At 54.1% G+C, this 14,180-nt stretch overlaps 1 protein-coding gene across 1 annotated transcript in view; it reads left to right on the top strand.

Moving 5' to 3' along the window:
* The first annotated feature begins 1,206 nt into the window (after positions 1–1,206).
* The window catches only part of HS3ST6 (heparan sulfate-glucosamine 3-sulfotransferase 6), a 29,644-nt gene continuing 16,670 nt past the window's right edge, over positions 1,207–14,180 (top strand). The window contains exon 1 of the mRNA XM_005523083.2: positions 1,207–1,577. Within this exon, the coding sequence (XP_005523140.2) occupies positions 1,207–1,577 (371 nt within the window). The remainder of the gene's footprint in view (positions 1,578–14,180) is intronic.

The following is a 14,180-nucleotide window of genomic DNA, read 5'->3' as shown; positions in this document are numbered from 1 at the left end:
CCTGCAGCGTTGTCACCATGTCACTGTGTCACCCTGCATCCACATCATGCTGTCACCCTGCAGTCCTGTCACTGTCACCGTGTCACCCTGCAGCTCTGCAACCGTATCACATCATACCCTGCAGCTGTATCACAGTGTCACCCTGCAGCCCTGTCACCCTGCCATCCTGGCACTGGGTCACCCTGCAGCTTTGTCACCCTGTCACCCCACAGCCCTGTCCCTGTGTCACCCCACAGGTTTGTCACCCCACAGGTTTGTCACCCCACAGCCCTGTTCCCGTGTCACCCTGCAGGTTTGTCACCCCACAGCCCTGTCCCTGTGTCCCCCTCTGACGCTGCCATTGTCCAAGTCCCACTGTAGCCCCACAGGATCATCACTGACCCCAATCCAGCACCGCTCCACCCTCCCCATCCCAGGCTGTGGATCCTCATCCTCATTCTCCAGCTCTTGGAAAACTTGGGGGTTCTAATTCTAAAGATATTTAATTACATGAACAGGTTAATTAAGACACCAGCCTGGGATCCTGCTCTGCTGCCGGAGCCTTCCCAGTGAGACCCTTTCCAAAAACACCCATTGGAGCCCCAGGAATGGTGAGAAGAGGGGGGAATATATGAAAGGAGCAAAATTGATGGGAAAATGTGGTGAATTATGGAGAAATGCGGGAAATTAAGGGAAAACGTGTGAAAGCACAGGGAAATGTGGGAAGCGTGTGAAAACACGGGGAAGTGTGGGGAAGCGTGGCAAAAATACGGAAAAACATGGGAAAATAGGGGGAAATGTGGGAAAAAGCGAAAACACGGAGTAACATGGGGAAGTGTGGGGTAACATGGGAAAACAATAGGAAATGGGGGGGAGAGGAAGGGAAAAAAACAGGGAGAAGGCGTGAGAACAGAGGGAAATGTGTGCAAACCTGTGCCCACCCACCTGGGAAGGGGCTGCCCCGTGCGGGTGACAGCCACGCGTGGGGGGTGACATCCCCGCGTGTGCCGCGCCCCTTCCCCGCTCCCAATCCCCTCCTTCCCCATCCCTCCCCTCCCTTCCCTTCCCCTCCTCGGGGCGTCACCGCCCCACGCGCGTGTCCTCGCCCTCCCCCGCCCCGCGGGTGGGCGTGGGGGCGGCGCGGCCGGGCCGGGGGGAGCTCGGGGAGGGGGACCCGGGGCCGGGCCGGGGGGCGCGGCGGTGGCGGTGCGGGATGCGCGGCCCCCGATGGGATGTAGCGGGCGGCTGCTGGGACCCGCCGGGGGCCGCCGCGCCTCGCTGCTCCTCACCATGATCCTCTTCTTCACCTACTTCTTCTCCTGCCTGCCCGGGCCCTGCGAGCCGCTGCCGCCCGCGCTGCTGCTGCCGCCGCCCGCAGCGCTGCCCGCGGGGCCGGGGGAAGCGGCGGGGGGCTCGGGGGGCTCGGGGGGCTCGGGGGGCGGCAGCCGCCGCTTCCCCCAGGCCATCATCGTGGGCGTGAAGAAGGGCGGGACGCGGGCGCTGCTCGAGTCCCTGCGGGCGCACCCCGGGGTGCGGGCGGTGGGCGCCGAACCCCATTTCTTCGACAGGTGCTACGAGAAGGGGCTGCGCTGGTACAGGTAAGGTCGCCGGGGGGGGTCGGGAATTAGCGCAGAGCTGTGTTAATTGCAGCCCCGGCAGGGATGCGGCGGCTCCGCAACAGGAGGGTCCCGGGAGAGAAATGCGGTCCGAGGGGAGGATGCGGATCCCGGGCGGGACGAGCGGGGGGCGGCAGCTCCGACCCTCGCAGGGGTTGGGGAAGGGGCTGGAGGCTGCTTTTGCGGGGCTGCCGCTGAAGTCGGGAGCGCTGCGAGTGTGAGAAGCGGTCCCCTTGTCCCCCTGTCCCCTTGTCCCCCTGTCCCCCTGTCCCCTTGTCCCCGTGTCGCCGTTTTCCTCTCTGTCCCCGCGCCTCCCATCCCGCATCCCACCCGGCCAGCGACGAAACCGGCAGCAAAAATGTGCTCGTTCAACTCCCCAGGCTTTGCGATTTTAACCTTTAGCGCTTTATCCCCAGCCGTGCCCCCGTTTCCCCACCGGGTTCCTTTAGGAATTGTTTTATTCGTGTGGTTTATAAAAAAAAAAAAAAACAAGAAATGAGAGAGGACCTCGGGCTTGATCCTGGCTTGGATCAGGAAGTGGGCGAGGGGTGAATCCGTGGGATCCTCGGCGGGTTTGTGGCAAAGGGCAGAGCTGGAGCGATCCAAGGGAGTTTGTTTTTTGATGGGATTGAACTCTTCAGGCGATAAAGCATTCGGAAGAGCAGCTACCGTGCATGTGGAGTGTATTAAACTCGCGTCTCCTGGCCAGCTCCAGAGCGGCTGGGCCAAGCGGAGTCGGGAGCGATAAGTCCCTTGAAGCCGGGGATGGAATCTGCTCCGTTATTTTGAAGGCAATCCAAATGTGTCGATGTATGAAAGCGCCGTGGTGTTCTCGGGGAAACATCTGTAAATAATAAAAGGAGTAGCTCTCCCTGTCCTTCCTGCCTCTCCATCCCCTTCTCCCCCAGCCCCGCGGGAATACCGGATTTCTTACGCGCTCTCCATGTTTTGGGGGAGGTTGCAGCTTCCCCATCCTCGCCCAAGTAACAACCTGTGAAAAATCAGCGTGTTTAATGGAAAGAGTAATTTTAGTGGTAATTTTACCCGCAGAGTTTCAGCTTTCTGAGCCCACATCTGGGCTGTAAAGTTACGACTTAACACACCTTCAAAACCCAGTAAGTAGCGGCGCTTATTTTTATGGCTGCATTAATATCCCCGAGATTTATGAGCTCATTCCTCAGCTCCGTTCGGCTCCGCGCTGCTCGAGCAACAATAATGATGATCACTAATCTTTTTGGGGTGAGGACTGCTCTCTCTTGGCAGAATGGGAGTTTAATGACTGCGAGCACATAATTAAAGCGGGGAAGATCGAACGCTTTCATATCGCTCGGCGGAGCCCGGCGAGGCGCTGGCAGGACGGACCGCAGAGAGAAGGAGAAATAAATCTTAGTTTGGATGGCTCTGCTGCGAGTTTTTAGTCTCAGGGAGCCTGGCCTGGCACCAGTTTTGAGATGATCCCGCATGTGGTTGTGGTAAATTTGGAGAAATGGAGCGGGGAAGGTTTTCGGCCGCTGGGCTGGGGAGAATCCGCATCCTTTGGGGCGAGGCAAAAATCAGGAGATGTTTTGCTTTAACTCTGAGTAAAGTGTGGTTTTAATCACACACACACACATTTCCCTTCGCTTCCTCTCCTCTCGGCCTCTTGTTTTGTCTTCTCACAAGACCTCGCAGTACCAGGGGATTTTATCCCCGGGAAGCCAGACGGAGCTAAATGCTTAAAGCTGGGATGTGCTGGAGTGGAGGGAGAGAGAAGTTGGACAGAAAATCAGGTTTTTCCTATGGATATCTCAAAAGTGGTGTAAACATTTTTAAAATATTTGAACTTGCTAGGAAACCGAAATTACACCAACCCCTTCTCACGCCAAGATATTTGGCCCGAAGGCACCTGTAGGTTGTTGCTTGTCTTGAGTAAATGTGGAAAAAGAATTCCCTTGGAAATATCACTCCAGAATTATTTTGTTCTTTCTTAGTAGCTCTGTCCTGTAGTGATTTCCCTGCTCTGGCAGGAGCATCTCCTCGTGGGTGATGAGTAGTTTGTTATAAGTTACTGACTGAAATAATTTATTCTTACTGGATTGTTTTATTTAATTTGAATTTGAAATGGCTCAAAGCCCCCCTTGTGTTTTTTTTTTTTCTTTTTTGGAGTAGTAGTGAAAAGAAAATGTTCTGCAAAAGCATCTCCTCCAGAATTCCTTGAGTTTTAGCTGATTCTAAGAAGGTTAAACACCTTTTCGAGGCTGCAGCCTAAATGATTTAATGGCTAATCCAAGCATGATGGGATGTTTTCTCCTCAAGAAAAACACGATTTTAATATTTTTTGGCACTCAGTGCTGCTTGAAGGAAACCTAAATAAAACCTAAATAAAAAGAAGAGGCGATGCTGGCGTGTCTGCGGCCAGTTTGGGGTGTGGGGGGCCCTCTTTGGGAGCCTGGGACTCTCTGTGTGTGTTTTGTGGGAATGTAGGTGAGGACAAATGTTAAAAACTGAATTAAATCCAAGCAGTTTGGGGTGATATTCAAAAATCCGTTGCAAAACTTGGAGCATCTGTGACGGTGTGGGGATTGAGGAGAACAACATTTGTGGGGTGAAGGGGTTTAAAGGGCTGGAACCCCCTCGGTGTGAGGGGAGCAGGTTTGGGCTCACCTGTGACATTTGGGACATGTTCACACCTTGTCTGGCGGGGCTGGGGCTCTCCAGTGCCACTGCTCTGCTCCACTGGGGACGTTTTGGGGGCGTAGCAGAATCTTTGCATGGGATTGTTCCCTTTTTGGATGCCAGAGCTGGTTTGGTTCTCACGCAGAGGTTCCGGCTGCCTCGCACCAAGTTTGGCACAGAGACGGGGGAACAGCAGTTTCGGGGAGCATGGCAGTGCTGGGAGAGGGGCCTGGGCTGAAGGAAAAGGAGTTCAGGGCAATTCAGCTTTGAGGGAATTCCTGTGGAAAGCTCTGAGCCTGACGCAGCTCATCCAAAGAAGTCTTCTCGTCCCCATCTGCCAAAACTTTGCGGCAACATCGGCTCAACGTGAATCGGCTTTTCCTCTGGCTCGTGTTTTCTTGTGTGACCTGGGATCCCTGTCCCCAGTTCCCATCCTGTCTTCCTGCTTTTTCCAAGAGCCAAAGGAAGATTTAGGCAGGAATGCTGCTGGGCCAAGGCTCCCTCCACCCCGCACATCCTGAGCCCGGGAAGCTGCACACACCGAATTTATAGGAATTGTAAAGAATTCCCGATTTTCATACAGTTTGGACCAGAAGTATTAAAACCTACTATGGGATGTCTGGTGGTTGGCCAGGCTGGAGCCCTGCAGGCGGAGGGACTCGAGGAGGAGCTGGAATCCCCAGGAAGCATCCTCTGACCCCGCAGAGCCAGCCCAGAGCTCCGACACTTCTCGGAGGCCAAATTTAACTTTTCACTGTCGTTTTCATGTCCCATCCAACATGAAAGTTGGATTGAGGGGGGAAGAACTCTCCGTGGGGGTTCCTCCATCCCTCTGTTCTTCTGCTGAGGTGTCCCAGCTCGGGAGCAGCTCCGGGAAGGTGGAGGGGAAGCAGAGAGCCGCTCCCCGGCATGTGGGGTTTGCCCCCTCCCCTTCCCCGACCCCATTCACAGCAGCTAATAACGCTCTTGAAAGGCATCCAGGATTTCTTGAGCCAGACTTTGTTATCTCGGAACCTCGCAACCCCGACGCCTTTGAGCGACAGGAGAAGGACGCGGCTGCCGCGCTGCTCTTTTGACTTTTGCCGGGAGCCTTATTGGCAGCTGAAAAGTGGAGCTAAGGAGGTGCCTTGAGGGGGTTTTTGTGTGTGTTGTGATTGTACAGACACATCAAGCCGCTCTATAGCGCGAGCTGCTGAATAAAACCGGCTCCTCCGGAGTCACCAGGCTGAGTTTTGGCACCGCGCTTGGGTCCCCTCCCAGGGCCGGCTTTTCACAGGCGCCTTCGGGAAGCGCAAAGGTGGGAAGAGACAAAGGAATCCGTCCGGAGTGGGATGGCGATGCACGGACCTGCTCCGGGACATTATCTTTATTCATTGGCACCGCTAATCTCTCCTCCTGATGGACTCGGTTTCAGCGCTGCCGCCTGAGAGCGGCCCTTGTTTTCCCGGGGCATTCGCAGCTTCTCGCCTTTATTACTTTACAATCTTTTTTTTTTTTCTTTTCCACTTCCATTCACAAGTGAGACCTTTCTGTCTCAGCTTCCCCGATCCTCACCCCCGTGTTTGGGAAATGAAACCTCAAGTACAAAGAAAACATGCGGGGAAACCTGAGAAAAAGTTGATTTTAACTGAGAATAAGATACATTAAAGCTTTTACTTAAGGCGCAGTGTTTTGGGTTGGCTTTTATGCACTGTTTTAGCCTCAGCCCTACTCTTAAGACCGGGTTTAAGCGCTGGGTACCCCCGTGGCAGCCGGATGGATCTCACTGATGATGTCCCCCTGTTTTCTGCTCCCCAACACACACCCAGCACTGCCCGGGCTTGGGAATCAATCCATAATTCGTGCAAAAAAACCGCTTTCACGTGGCATTAAAAATAGCTTTTACTGCCACGACGAGGAATTAACATTTGAAACCATTTAAAGGGCTCCCAGACGGGGATTGCTGCGGGTGGGGAGAGAGAGGGGCTGTGCCCGTCCTGTTTTGGGGGGTCGATGATGGAAGCACAGCTCAACCCCCCCGCCCCTCATTTTCACGATGTTATTCCTTTATTTCCACACGGCCGGGTTTTCTTCCCCGTCCCATCAAGTGATTCTTGCTGAGCCAAGCAGGTTTGGGAGCCTGAATTTGAGCCTGGCTCAGCCTCCAGGCAAAACGAAGTCGGGTTGTTTGTTCCTTGTGCTGCTGCTCGGATAGTTCAGGCTCGGGTGATTGGAGCTGCGTGTTAATGTTGGCCGGGATTTTGGGGATAAAAGCTGCGATTTGCAGGGTGGAAGGAGCCGTGTACTCTTCCCGGCTCAGGAATGCTTTCCCTGTCTCTGGATCTGTTAAATAAATGGGGGGATTACACCCGGGCTGGGCAGGGGGTGTGCAGGAGTAACCTGAGTTCCTAAAGGATTTCAGATCTGCCAGGATTTCTATCCCAGGCTGCTTAAATATACCCAGAGATCACGGGGCTGGTTAAAAAAAATATAATATTATGGGAATTGATACTTCTGGAAAAATCTTCTTCATTCCTGTCCTTTCCCTTGTGCTCTTCGTCATAACCTCAGGAGATAGAATTGAAATATTGAAACATGGGGTTTTTTGGGTTTTTTTTTAATCCATATAATTCCAGAGAAGTTCTGAAAATATGTCAAATATTGCCAAAAAATTCAACAAGAGCCAGGAAAGCCGCAAGGCTTCTGTTAGAGGAATTATTGAAAGCTTGGAGAAATAATCACTGCAGTGTCAAAGAAAGTTTGGGAGTTTCTCCTTAAAGGTATTATGTGGAATTTTTTTTCCCCCTCGATTATTTTTAGATCGTGACAGAAGGTGGAAAAGGCCGGTGGATTTAGAGGGTGCTTTCATGCAAGGAGAGACAATTACTTAAGAGAGTTCAAAGCTTATTTATAAAACAGTAATTACCTTCCCCTGGGATGGAGACAGGCGGCTCTGGCGGCGGGGAGGGGGTTACAGCACTTAATTGACAAAGATGCTTAAAAGCTTCCTCCTGACCTTTTCAGAAACTTTCTGCTGCAACAGGCTCGGGCAGAGATTGAAAACCTGCCCAAGGAAAGGCCAGGTTTAATACCGAGACTTAGCTCTAAATGGCTTTTCAAAGGGTTGTGGAAATCCTCCTGCTTAGGGAGCCAGCGGTGTCGGAGGGATGGATGGATGGATGGATGGATGGATGGATGGATGGATGGATGGATGGATGGATGGATGGATGATGGATGGATGGATGGATGGAATCCATGGATGGATGGATGGATGGATGATGGATGGATGATGGATGGATGGATGGATGATGGATGGATGATGGATGGATGGATGGATGGATGGATGATGGATGGATGGATGGATGGATGGATGGATGATGGATGGATGGATGATGGATGGATGGATGATGGATGGATGGATGATGGATGGATGGATGGATGATGGATGGATGGGGATGGATGATGATGATGGATGGATGATGGGATGGATGGATGGTTGGGTGGATGGATAGATGGATGGATGAGGGATGATGGATGGATGATGGATGGATGATGGATGGATGGATGGATGGATGATGGATGGATGATGGATGGATGGATGATGGATGGATGGATGATGGATGGATGGATGATGGATGATGGATGGATGGATGGATGGATGGATGATGGATGGATGGATGATGGATGGATGGATGGATGGATGGATGGATGATGGATGGATGATGGATGATGGATGGATGGATGATGGATGGATGGATGGATGGATGGATGGATGATGGATGGATGGATGGATGGATGGATGGATGATGGATGGATGGATGGATGGATGATGGATGGATGGATGGATGATGGATGGATGGATGGATGGATGGATGGATGGATGGATGATGGATGGATGGATGGATGGATAATGGATGGATGGATGATGGATGGATGGATGGATGGATGGATGATGGATGGATGGATGGATGGATGGATGATGGATGGATGGATGGATGGATGGATGGATGGATGGATGGATGGATGAATGGATGGATGATGGATGATGGATGGATAATGGATGATGGATGGTGGATGGATGGATGATGGATGGTTGATGGATGGATAGATGATGGATGGATGGATGGATGGATGGATGGATGGATGGGATGATGGATGGATGGATGGATGGATGGATGATGGATGGATGGATGGATGGATGGATGGATGGATGGATGGATGTCCTGCTCCATGTTTGCAGCACAGGGTTCTGGGAACAGGGTGGGACCTGAGCATGACATCTCCCTCCCCATATTCTGGCTCTTGGGATGGCCAGAATATTAAAGTGAGGAGCACAGGGATGTTCTGAGAGGCTCCTGTGGGATTTGGTTGGAAGCCTGGTCTGGGTGGTGGAGGCAGCCAGGGCTGGTCCATGCTGAGCACATCAAGGCAGTGGTTTAAGATGAGTCTTTCCTTTCCTGTGGAAATTCATGGAATCATGGAATGGTTTGTGTTGGAAGGCACCTCAAAGATCAACTCATTCCACCTCTGCCATGGCAGGGACACCTTCCACTGTCCCAGACTGCTCCAAGCCCTGTCCAGGCTGGCCTGGGACACTTCCAAGGATCCAGGGGCAGCCCCAGCTTCTCTGGGTGCCCTGTGCCAGAGCCTGCCCAAATTCAGCCCACATGAAGAGCAGCCCAAACCCCCCAACCACACCACGACAGACTCGTGGTGGTTGCAGCCCTGATCTCTCCCCGTGGCAGTGTTGAGGTCTCAGGGGTCAGTGTCCAGCTCCGTGGGATTCCAGGCCTTGTGGAGAGCAGGGATGAGCTGGGGTTTGCACAGATGAGATGGTCCAGAGCCGAAGAGAGCATCCCTGTTCCACCACGTGCTGCTGGTGGCAAGGACTGCCCTGACCTGGAGCACGTGAGACTGAAATGTGGGGGGTAATGGCTGGAATTCAGAAAAATTCACGATTTGGGCTCTAAAGCACCAGCACATAATGTTTTAGGCAGCCTGAGATAACAGCAGCGCTTTGGGAGTGGGATGAGCTTCTGGGCTCCTGCTGGGAGTGATCTTGGTGTGTTCCACCAAGGAAATCTCATGGCAGGCAGGGACACGAGGGGAATAAACTCCTCTCTCCCAGCCAGGAGCTCCACAGTGAGGGGGTGGCAGGAGCCTCCCAAGCCCCGGGGGCCGCTCTGCATCTTAACACACAAAATTGATCAGGAGCAGGAGAGAATTACATTCATACAGTCACTTGTCACTGAGGTCTTATTAGGAATCTCCACTCATTAGTGTGGGGAGAACAAGGATGTGACCTTGTTAATGTCCTTGGGCAGGGAAAGGCTGATTGACCACTTTGCTATTGATTTATCACTTAGCCCTGGAGCTCTGTGTGCTTTGCCTTGGCCGTGGGCACACCCGGCCCTGGGCACACCTGGAGGGCTTTCTGTAGCTGGAATGGAGAATTGGCATCCCTTTCCCTGCCCTGTCCACACCCTTCAGGCTGATTCAGCCGGGAATTCGCAGCCAAGTCGTGCAAATTAAAAATAAATAAATAAATAAAAAAGGATGAGCCGGTGATTGATGGGAAGGGCCAAGGAAAATGACAGATCCCGTCCCTGGAGGCAACATCCCTGCACTGCCGGGGCCTCCTGCCTTGTGCAACTTCCCAGCTGCTCCAGAGCCGCGGTATCCCAAAGCCCTGGGCTGGGGGAGCCTCTCCCTGTCCCCCTGTGCCCCCCACAGCAGCCCCAGGGACAGGATGGACCCGCTGGGGGTGCGGGAGGACTCGGTCAGGTCTGGGGTCACCTTTGGGCTCTGCATGGTAGGAAGGACACTGAGGGGCTGGAGCTTGTCCAGGGAAGGGAACGGGGCTGGGGAAAGGGCTGGAGAATTCCTGAGGGAGCTGGGAAAGGGCTGGAGAATTCCTGAGGGAGCTGGGAAAGGGCTGGAGAATTCCTGAGGGAGCTGGGAAAGGGGCTCAGCCTGGAGCAAAGGAGGCTCAGGGGGAATTTCTGGCTCTGCACAAGTCCCTGCCAGGAAGGGACAGCCGGGGGGTTCGGGCTCTGCTCCCAGGGAACAGGGACAGGAGGAGAGGGAACGGCCTCAGGCTGGGCCAGGGGAGGCTCAGGTTGGATATTGGGAACAATTCCTTCATGGAAAGGACTGTCCAGGCCTGGCACAGCTGCCCAGGGCAGGGATGGAGTCCCCATCCCTGGAGGGATTTAACAGCCCTGTGGATGTGGCACTGCCTGGGGACCTGGATTGTTGGACTGGATGATCTTAGAGGGTTTTCCAACCGTGATTCCACAATTCTATAATTCCTTCTGTGGGTGAAATCACATCCCCATCAGGGCAGGATCCCAAAATGCCTCTGCCATCTCCACAGCCCTACATCTGATTATTTAATTTGATTTTATTTTCCCCTCTCTGGAGGCTTCTGTAGGTGCTACTTGTGCCCGAATGTTCCCCCGTCCCCACCTGCCTCATCCCGCCTGTGCCCCGAGCTCCCCGGTAATTCCAAGTGACAAATCCCCCCCTCCACGACCACCCTGCCAGGGAGGAAATGTCGATTAAGTGGAAGCGAAAGAAATCCTCCAATTACCGGCAGCGCGGAGGGGCTCGATCTGTGCCATTGATCAGGCGCTTGTCAGCGCGATCGCTCATCCGCTGTCGATAGCTCCAGCCGGGGATGGGGGGACACCGATGTCCCCGCGGTCCCCGGCGTGCCGGAGCCTCTCCAGGGCTTTTCCCATCCCCTCGGAGCTGCCCAGCAGCTCCATCCCTGCGGGATGCGCAGCCGGAGGGCCGGGGGGGGTTTATTCTTCCCCTCAGAGCCATCGGCCGCTTCCTCCGGCGTTTCTCGGCTTCCCAAAGTCATCTTCCGAAGCCACACAAGCCTGAGAAAAATTTCGAGGGGCCGCTGCCAAGTACTTTCAGCCGAGAATTTCGGTTTTGTTGAGGGAAGGCATGGTTTGTCTGCATGAAAAGCCGGTTTTTGGGGGGAGGGCCGGGCGGAACGTCCCCCCGCGGTGTCATAGCCCCGAGCGTGACAAACCTGCATCCGCTGCGGGCTGCTGGAGCCTCTCCTGCACAAAGGAGCCGTCGGGCAGGGCTGGGCTGCTGCCAGCGGGACAAGGGACAGAGGCGTCCCCAAGGGCCGGGTGGGACACGGGGGGCCCGGAGCATCCCAGTGCCCCATCCATGGAAGGGCTGTGCAGGACTGGGATTCATGGAAGGGCTGTGCAGGACTGGGATTCATGGAAGGGCTGTGCAGGACTGGGATTCATGGAAGGGCTGTGCAGGACTGGGGTTTGCCCTGCTGTGCTCAGGCACCATCCTGCCCTGGCCTCCCCGCTGGTTTTGGGGTCCTGGCTGCCTCTGGCTTCGGTGTTTGTTTGGGGCTGGTGCGAGCTGGGAGGTTTGCAGGGAGGATGGGGAGCTCAGAGCTCATTTTGGATGGCGTGGGATGGATGGGAGCACGGTGGGTTCTGGTTCTGCGGCAGTTCCATGCTGGTGGCACCCCTGGCAGGTGGCTCCAGGTCACTGGTGTCCCCACAGGGCTGTGGTTGTGTCTCTCTGGGTGTTTGTATCACATCCCTCACCTTCTCCCAGTCGGTGATAAAGGTGTCCCCAGCCCCCCAGATCCCTGGGCTGGTTTAGGGACAATCACCCCAAAGCTCCCACAGCCCCTGGGGTGTGATGGCAGCGGGGACATTGTCTGTACTGAGCTCTGAGCTCACAGAGTCACGGAATATCCCAAATTGGGATGGACCCATTGATCCAACTCATCCCTGGTGATGAGTCCGGCCCAGAGGGGAGCAGAGGTGGCCTCAGAGCCCCCAGGCCCAGCAGGGGATGGGGCTGGGACCCCCAGCAGGTCACCCTCGTTAGCCTGAGTGTGACATGCCGGTTAATTACCCCCTGTGCCATCAGAAGGGACGTGTGGGGCTGGTGTCACTCACCCTGTTTGATCCCTGTCTCGTTACAAGGCAGATAATGAGGCACAGCCTTGTTCAGCTCTGATCTTGGTGTGAATATTAAAAATTCATATTTTGGCGCTTTGAGGAGGATCAGGAAGCGTGTGAGGGTGTTCTGCATCCACGGGGCTGAGCAGGGATCACACCCAGGCCCCAGTCATGTTAAAGGCTCAGAAAACTTGAATTACTGAACAGGGACTGTGAAGGGGCAATTCCTTTCAGCCTTAATCACTCTGGTGGTGCAAGACCTTTTCTAAACATTTTTTTTTTCTAGGCAAAATGCCTTTAAATAAAGGCTTACAGGTTTAGTGAGCCTCTAACTCCAGCTGTGTCCAGCTGTGTGAGCCTCACGTCAGCACCACAACCAAAAGAGTTGCTGGAAGTGTCAACACACACCTGGTTGTTGGGGGGTTTCTGGTTTCATGACACCGAGGGCTGATGACTTCCACGCTCAGCTGTGTGTGTGTGATGTACCCAGCTCTGACCCCAAAAGCAGCCCCACTTCTGTTGGGTGAGGTTGGAGCTGAGTTGATGGACACAGAGCAGGGGTGAGCAGCCCCCTTTGGAGAGAAATCTGGCTGTGAGACCCCCTGAGCTCGGCTGGGGGGACAGATCTCACTCTCTGCATGCAGCTGAACATAAATGAAAGCATGATCTGGGTGGAGGACGGGGTGGGAACTCCTCTGATTTTATTAGGAATCCCCAGAGATTCGATGATTTTTGAGTCACGGAGCCTTGGCACAGGGAGAGTTTCAGTTCTTGCTTGAAGCCAGCACCTCCTGAAGACAAGAAAACCATCCCAGGAACCAGGAGAACCACATGAACGTGCCCAGCTGTGTTTGAACACAATCCCAGTTTGAACTGGAAGTGGGCTGGAGGTGGCTCATGTTCTTACCTGCACCAAAACATCAGCAGCAGAGGGTTACGAAACCGTTTGGAGATGAAAAGATCTCCCAAACCATCTCCCAGGCCATAAAACCCCCAAAACCATTTCCCAAGCCATCTCCCAGGCCATAAAAACCCCAAAACCATCTCCCAGGCCATAAAAGACCCCAGGACCGCTCCGGCAGCCTGGTGAAGAATGGTGGCTCCCTGTGGTTTGAGGATCTCAGCGGATCAGATGGAGGCAGTGGGGAGCAGCAGGAGGTGGAAGTGCCTGGGGGTGCCCCCACAGCCAGGCAGGTTTGTCCTGTGCCAGCTGGGTCACCTCACCCTGGCATGATCAGAATGAGGCACCACGTGTGCTGTCAGCTCCCCCAGTCACCGTGCAGGACAGAGAACAACTTTAAAAGAACAAGGAAAACTGTTGCCACTTCAAAACTCGGCTCGGAATTGATGCCAGGCCTCCAGCAGACTGATGCTCCTTTCTTCTCCCGTTAATTAATTCCTCTGCCTCCAGTGAATTTCCATCTTTTATTTGTGCAGCAATCAAAGGCTGCGAGCAGCGAGGCTCACATTAGGAACAGACCCATCCAACCTTTTTTTAATCTTCCTGTATCAGTTCCTCGTCCTCTCCTCGTGCTGCCACGCTGCAGCTGAAGCACAGATGCCAAGAGACGACTTTGCTGGAGGAGGGAAGGGGCACGCAGCCCCCCGGAGTTTGCTCCCAGCAGGTCTCCTTTGCTGCAGAGAGGAGGAAGAATACGGCTGAGTTCTGCTCAGAGACACAAATGGGCAATTGCAGGGTCACCTGAGAAGTGCCTGGTGATTTACGGCGTCATTAAAAGGTGACGGTAAAAGTAGGGAAGATTTGTAGCATCTGCATGGAAACCCCGTCCCTGACCCTCACACCCCAGATACCGAGAGATTAAATATCCAAGGAGGCCTTGAAGCCTGGGGATGGCTTTGAGGGAGAGCCCTGCACATCTGGAAATGCTTGGCCTGATACTGAAGCCCCTGGACCGTGTGTAATGAAATGTAATTCCCTCCTCACCCTGCTGTGGGCCAGGACAGGCTCTTCCTGCGGTAGAAGAGGAAGGTGCAG

Source organism: Pseudopodoces humilis, chromosome 18 (assembly GCF_049639895.1).
Source record: "Pseudopodoces humilis isolate 2021_Gansu_Grassland_sample_001 chromosome 18, ASM4963989v1, whole genome shotgun sequence".
Taxonomy (NCBI): Eukaryota; Metazoa; Chordata; class Aves; order Passeriformes; family Paridae; genus Pseudopodoces; species Pseudopodoces humilis.
The sequence above is the reverse complement of the archived record's forward strand: the minus strand, read 5'-3'. Positions and strand labels throughout refer to the sequence as shown.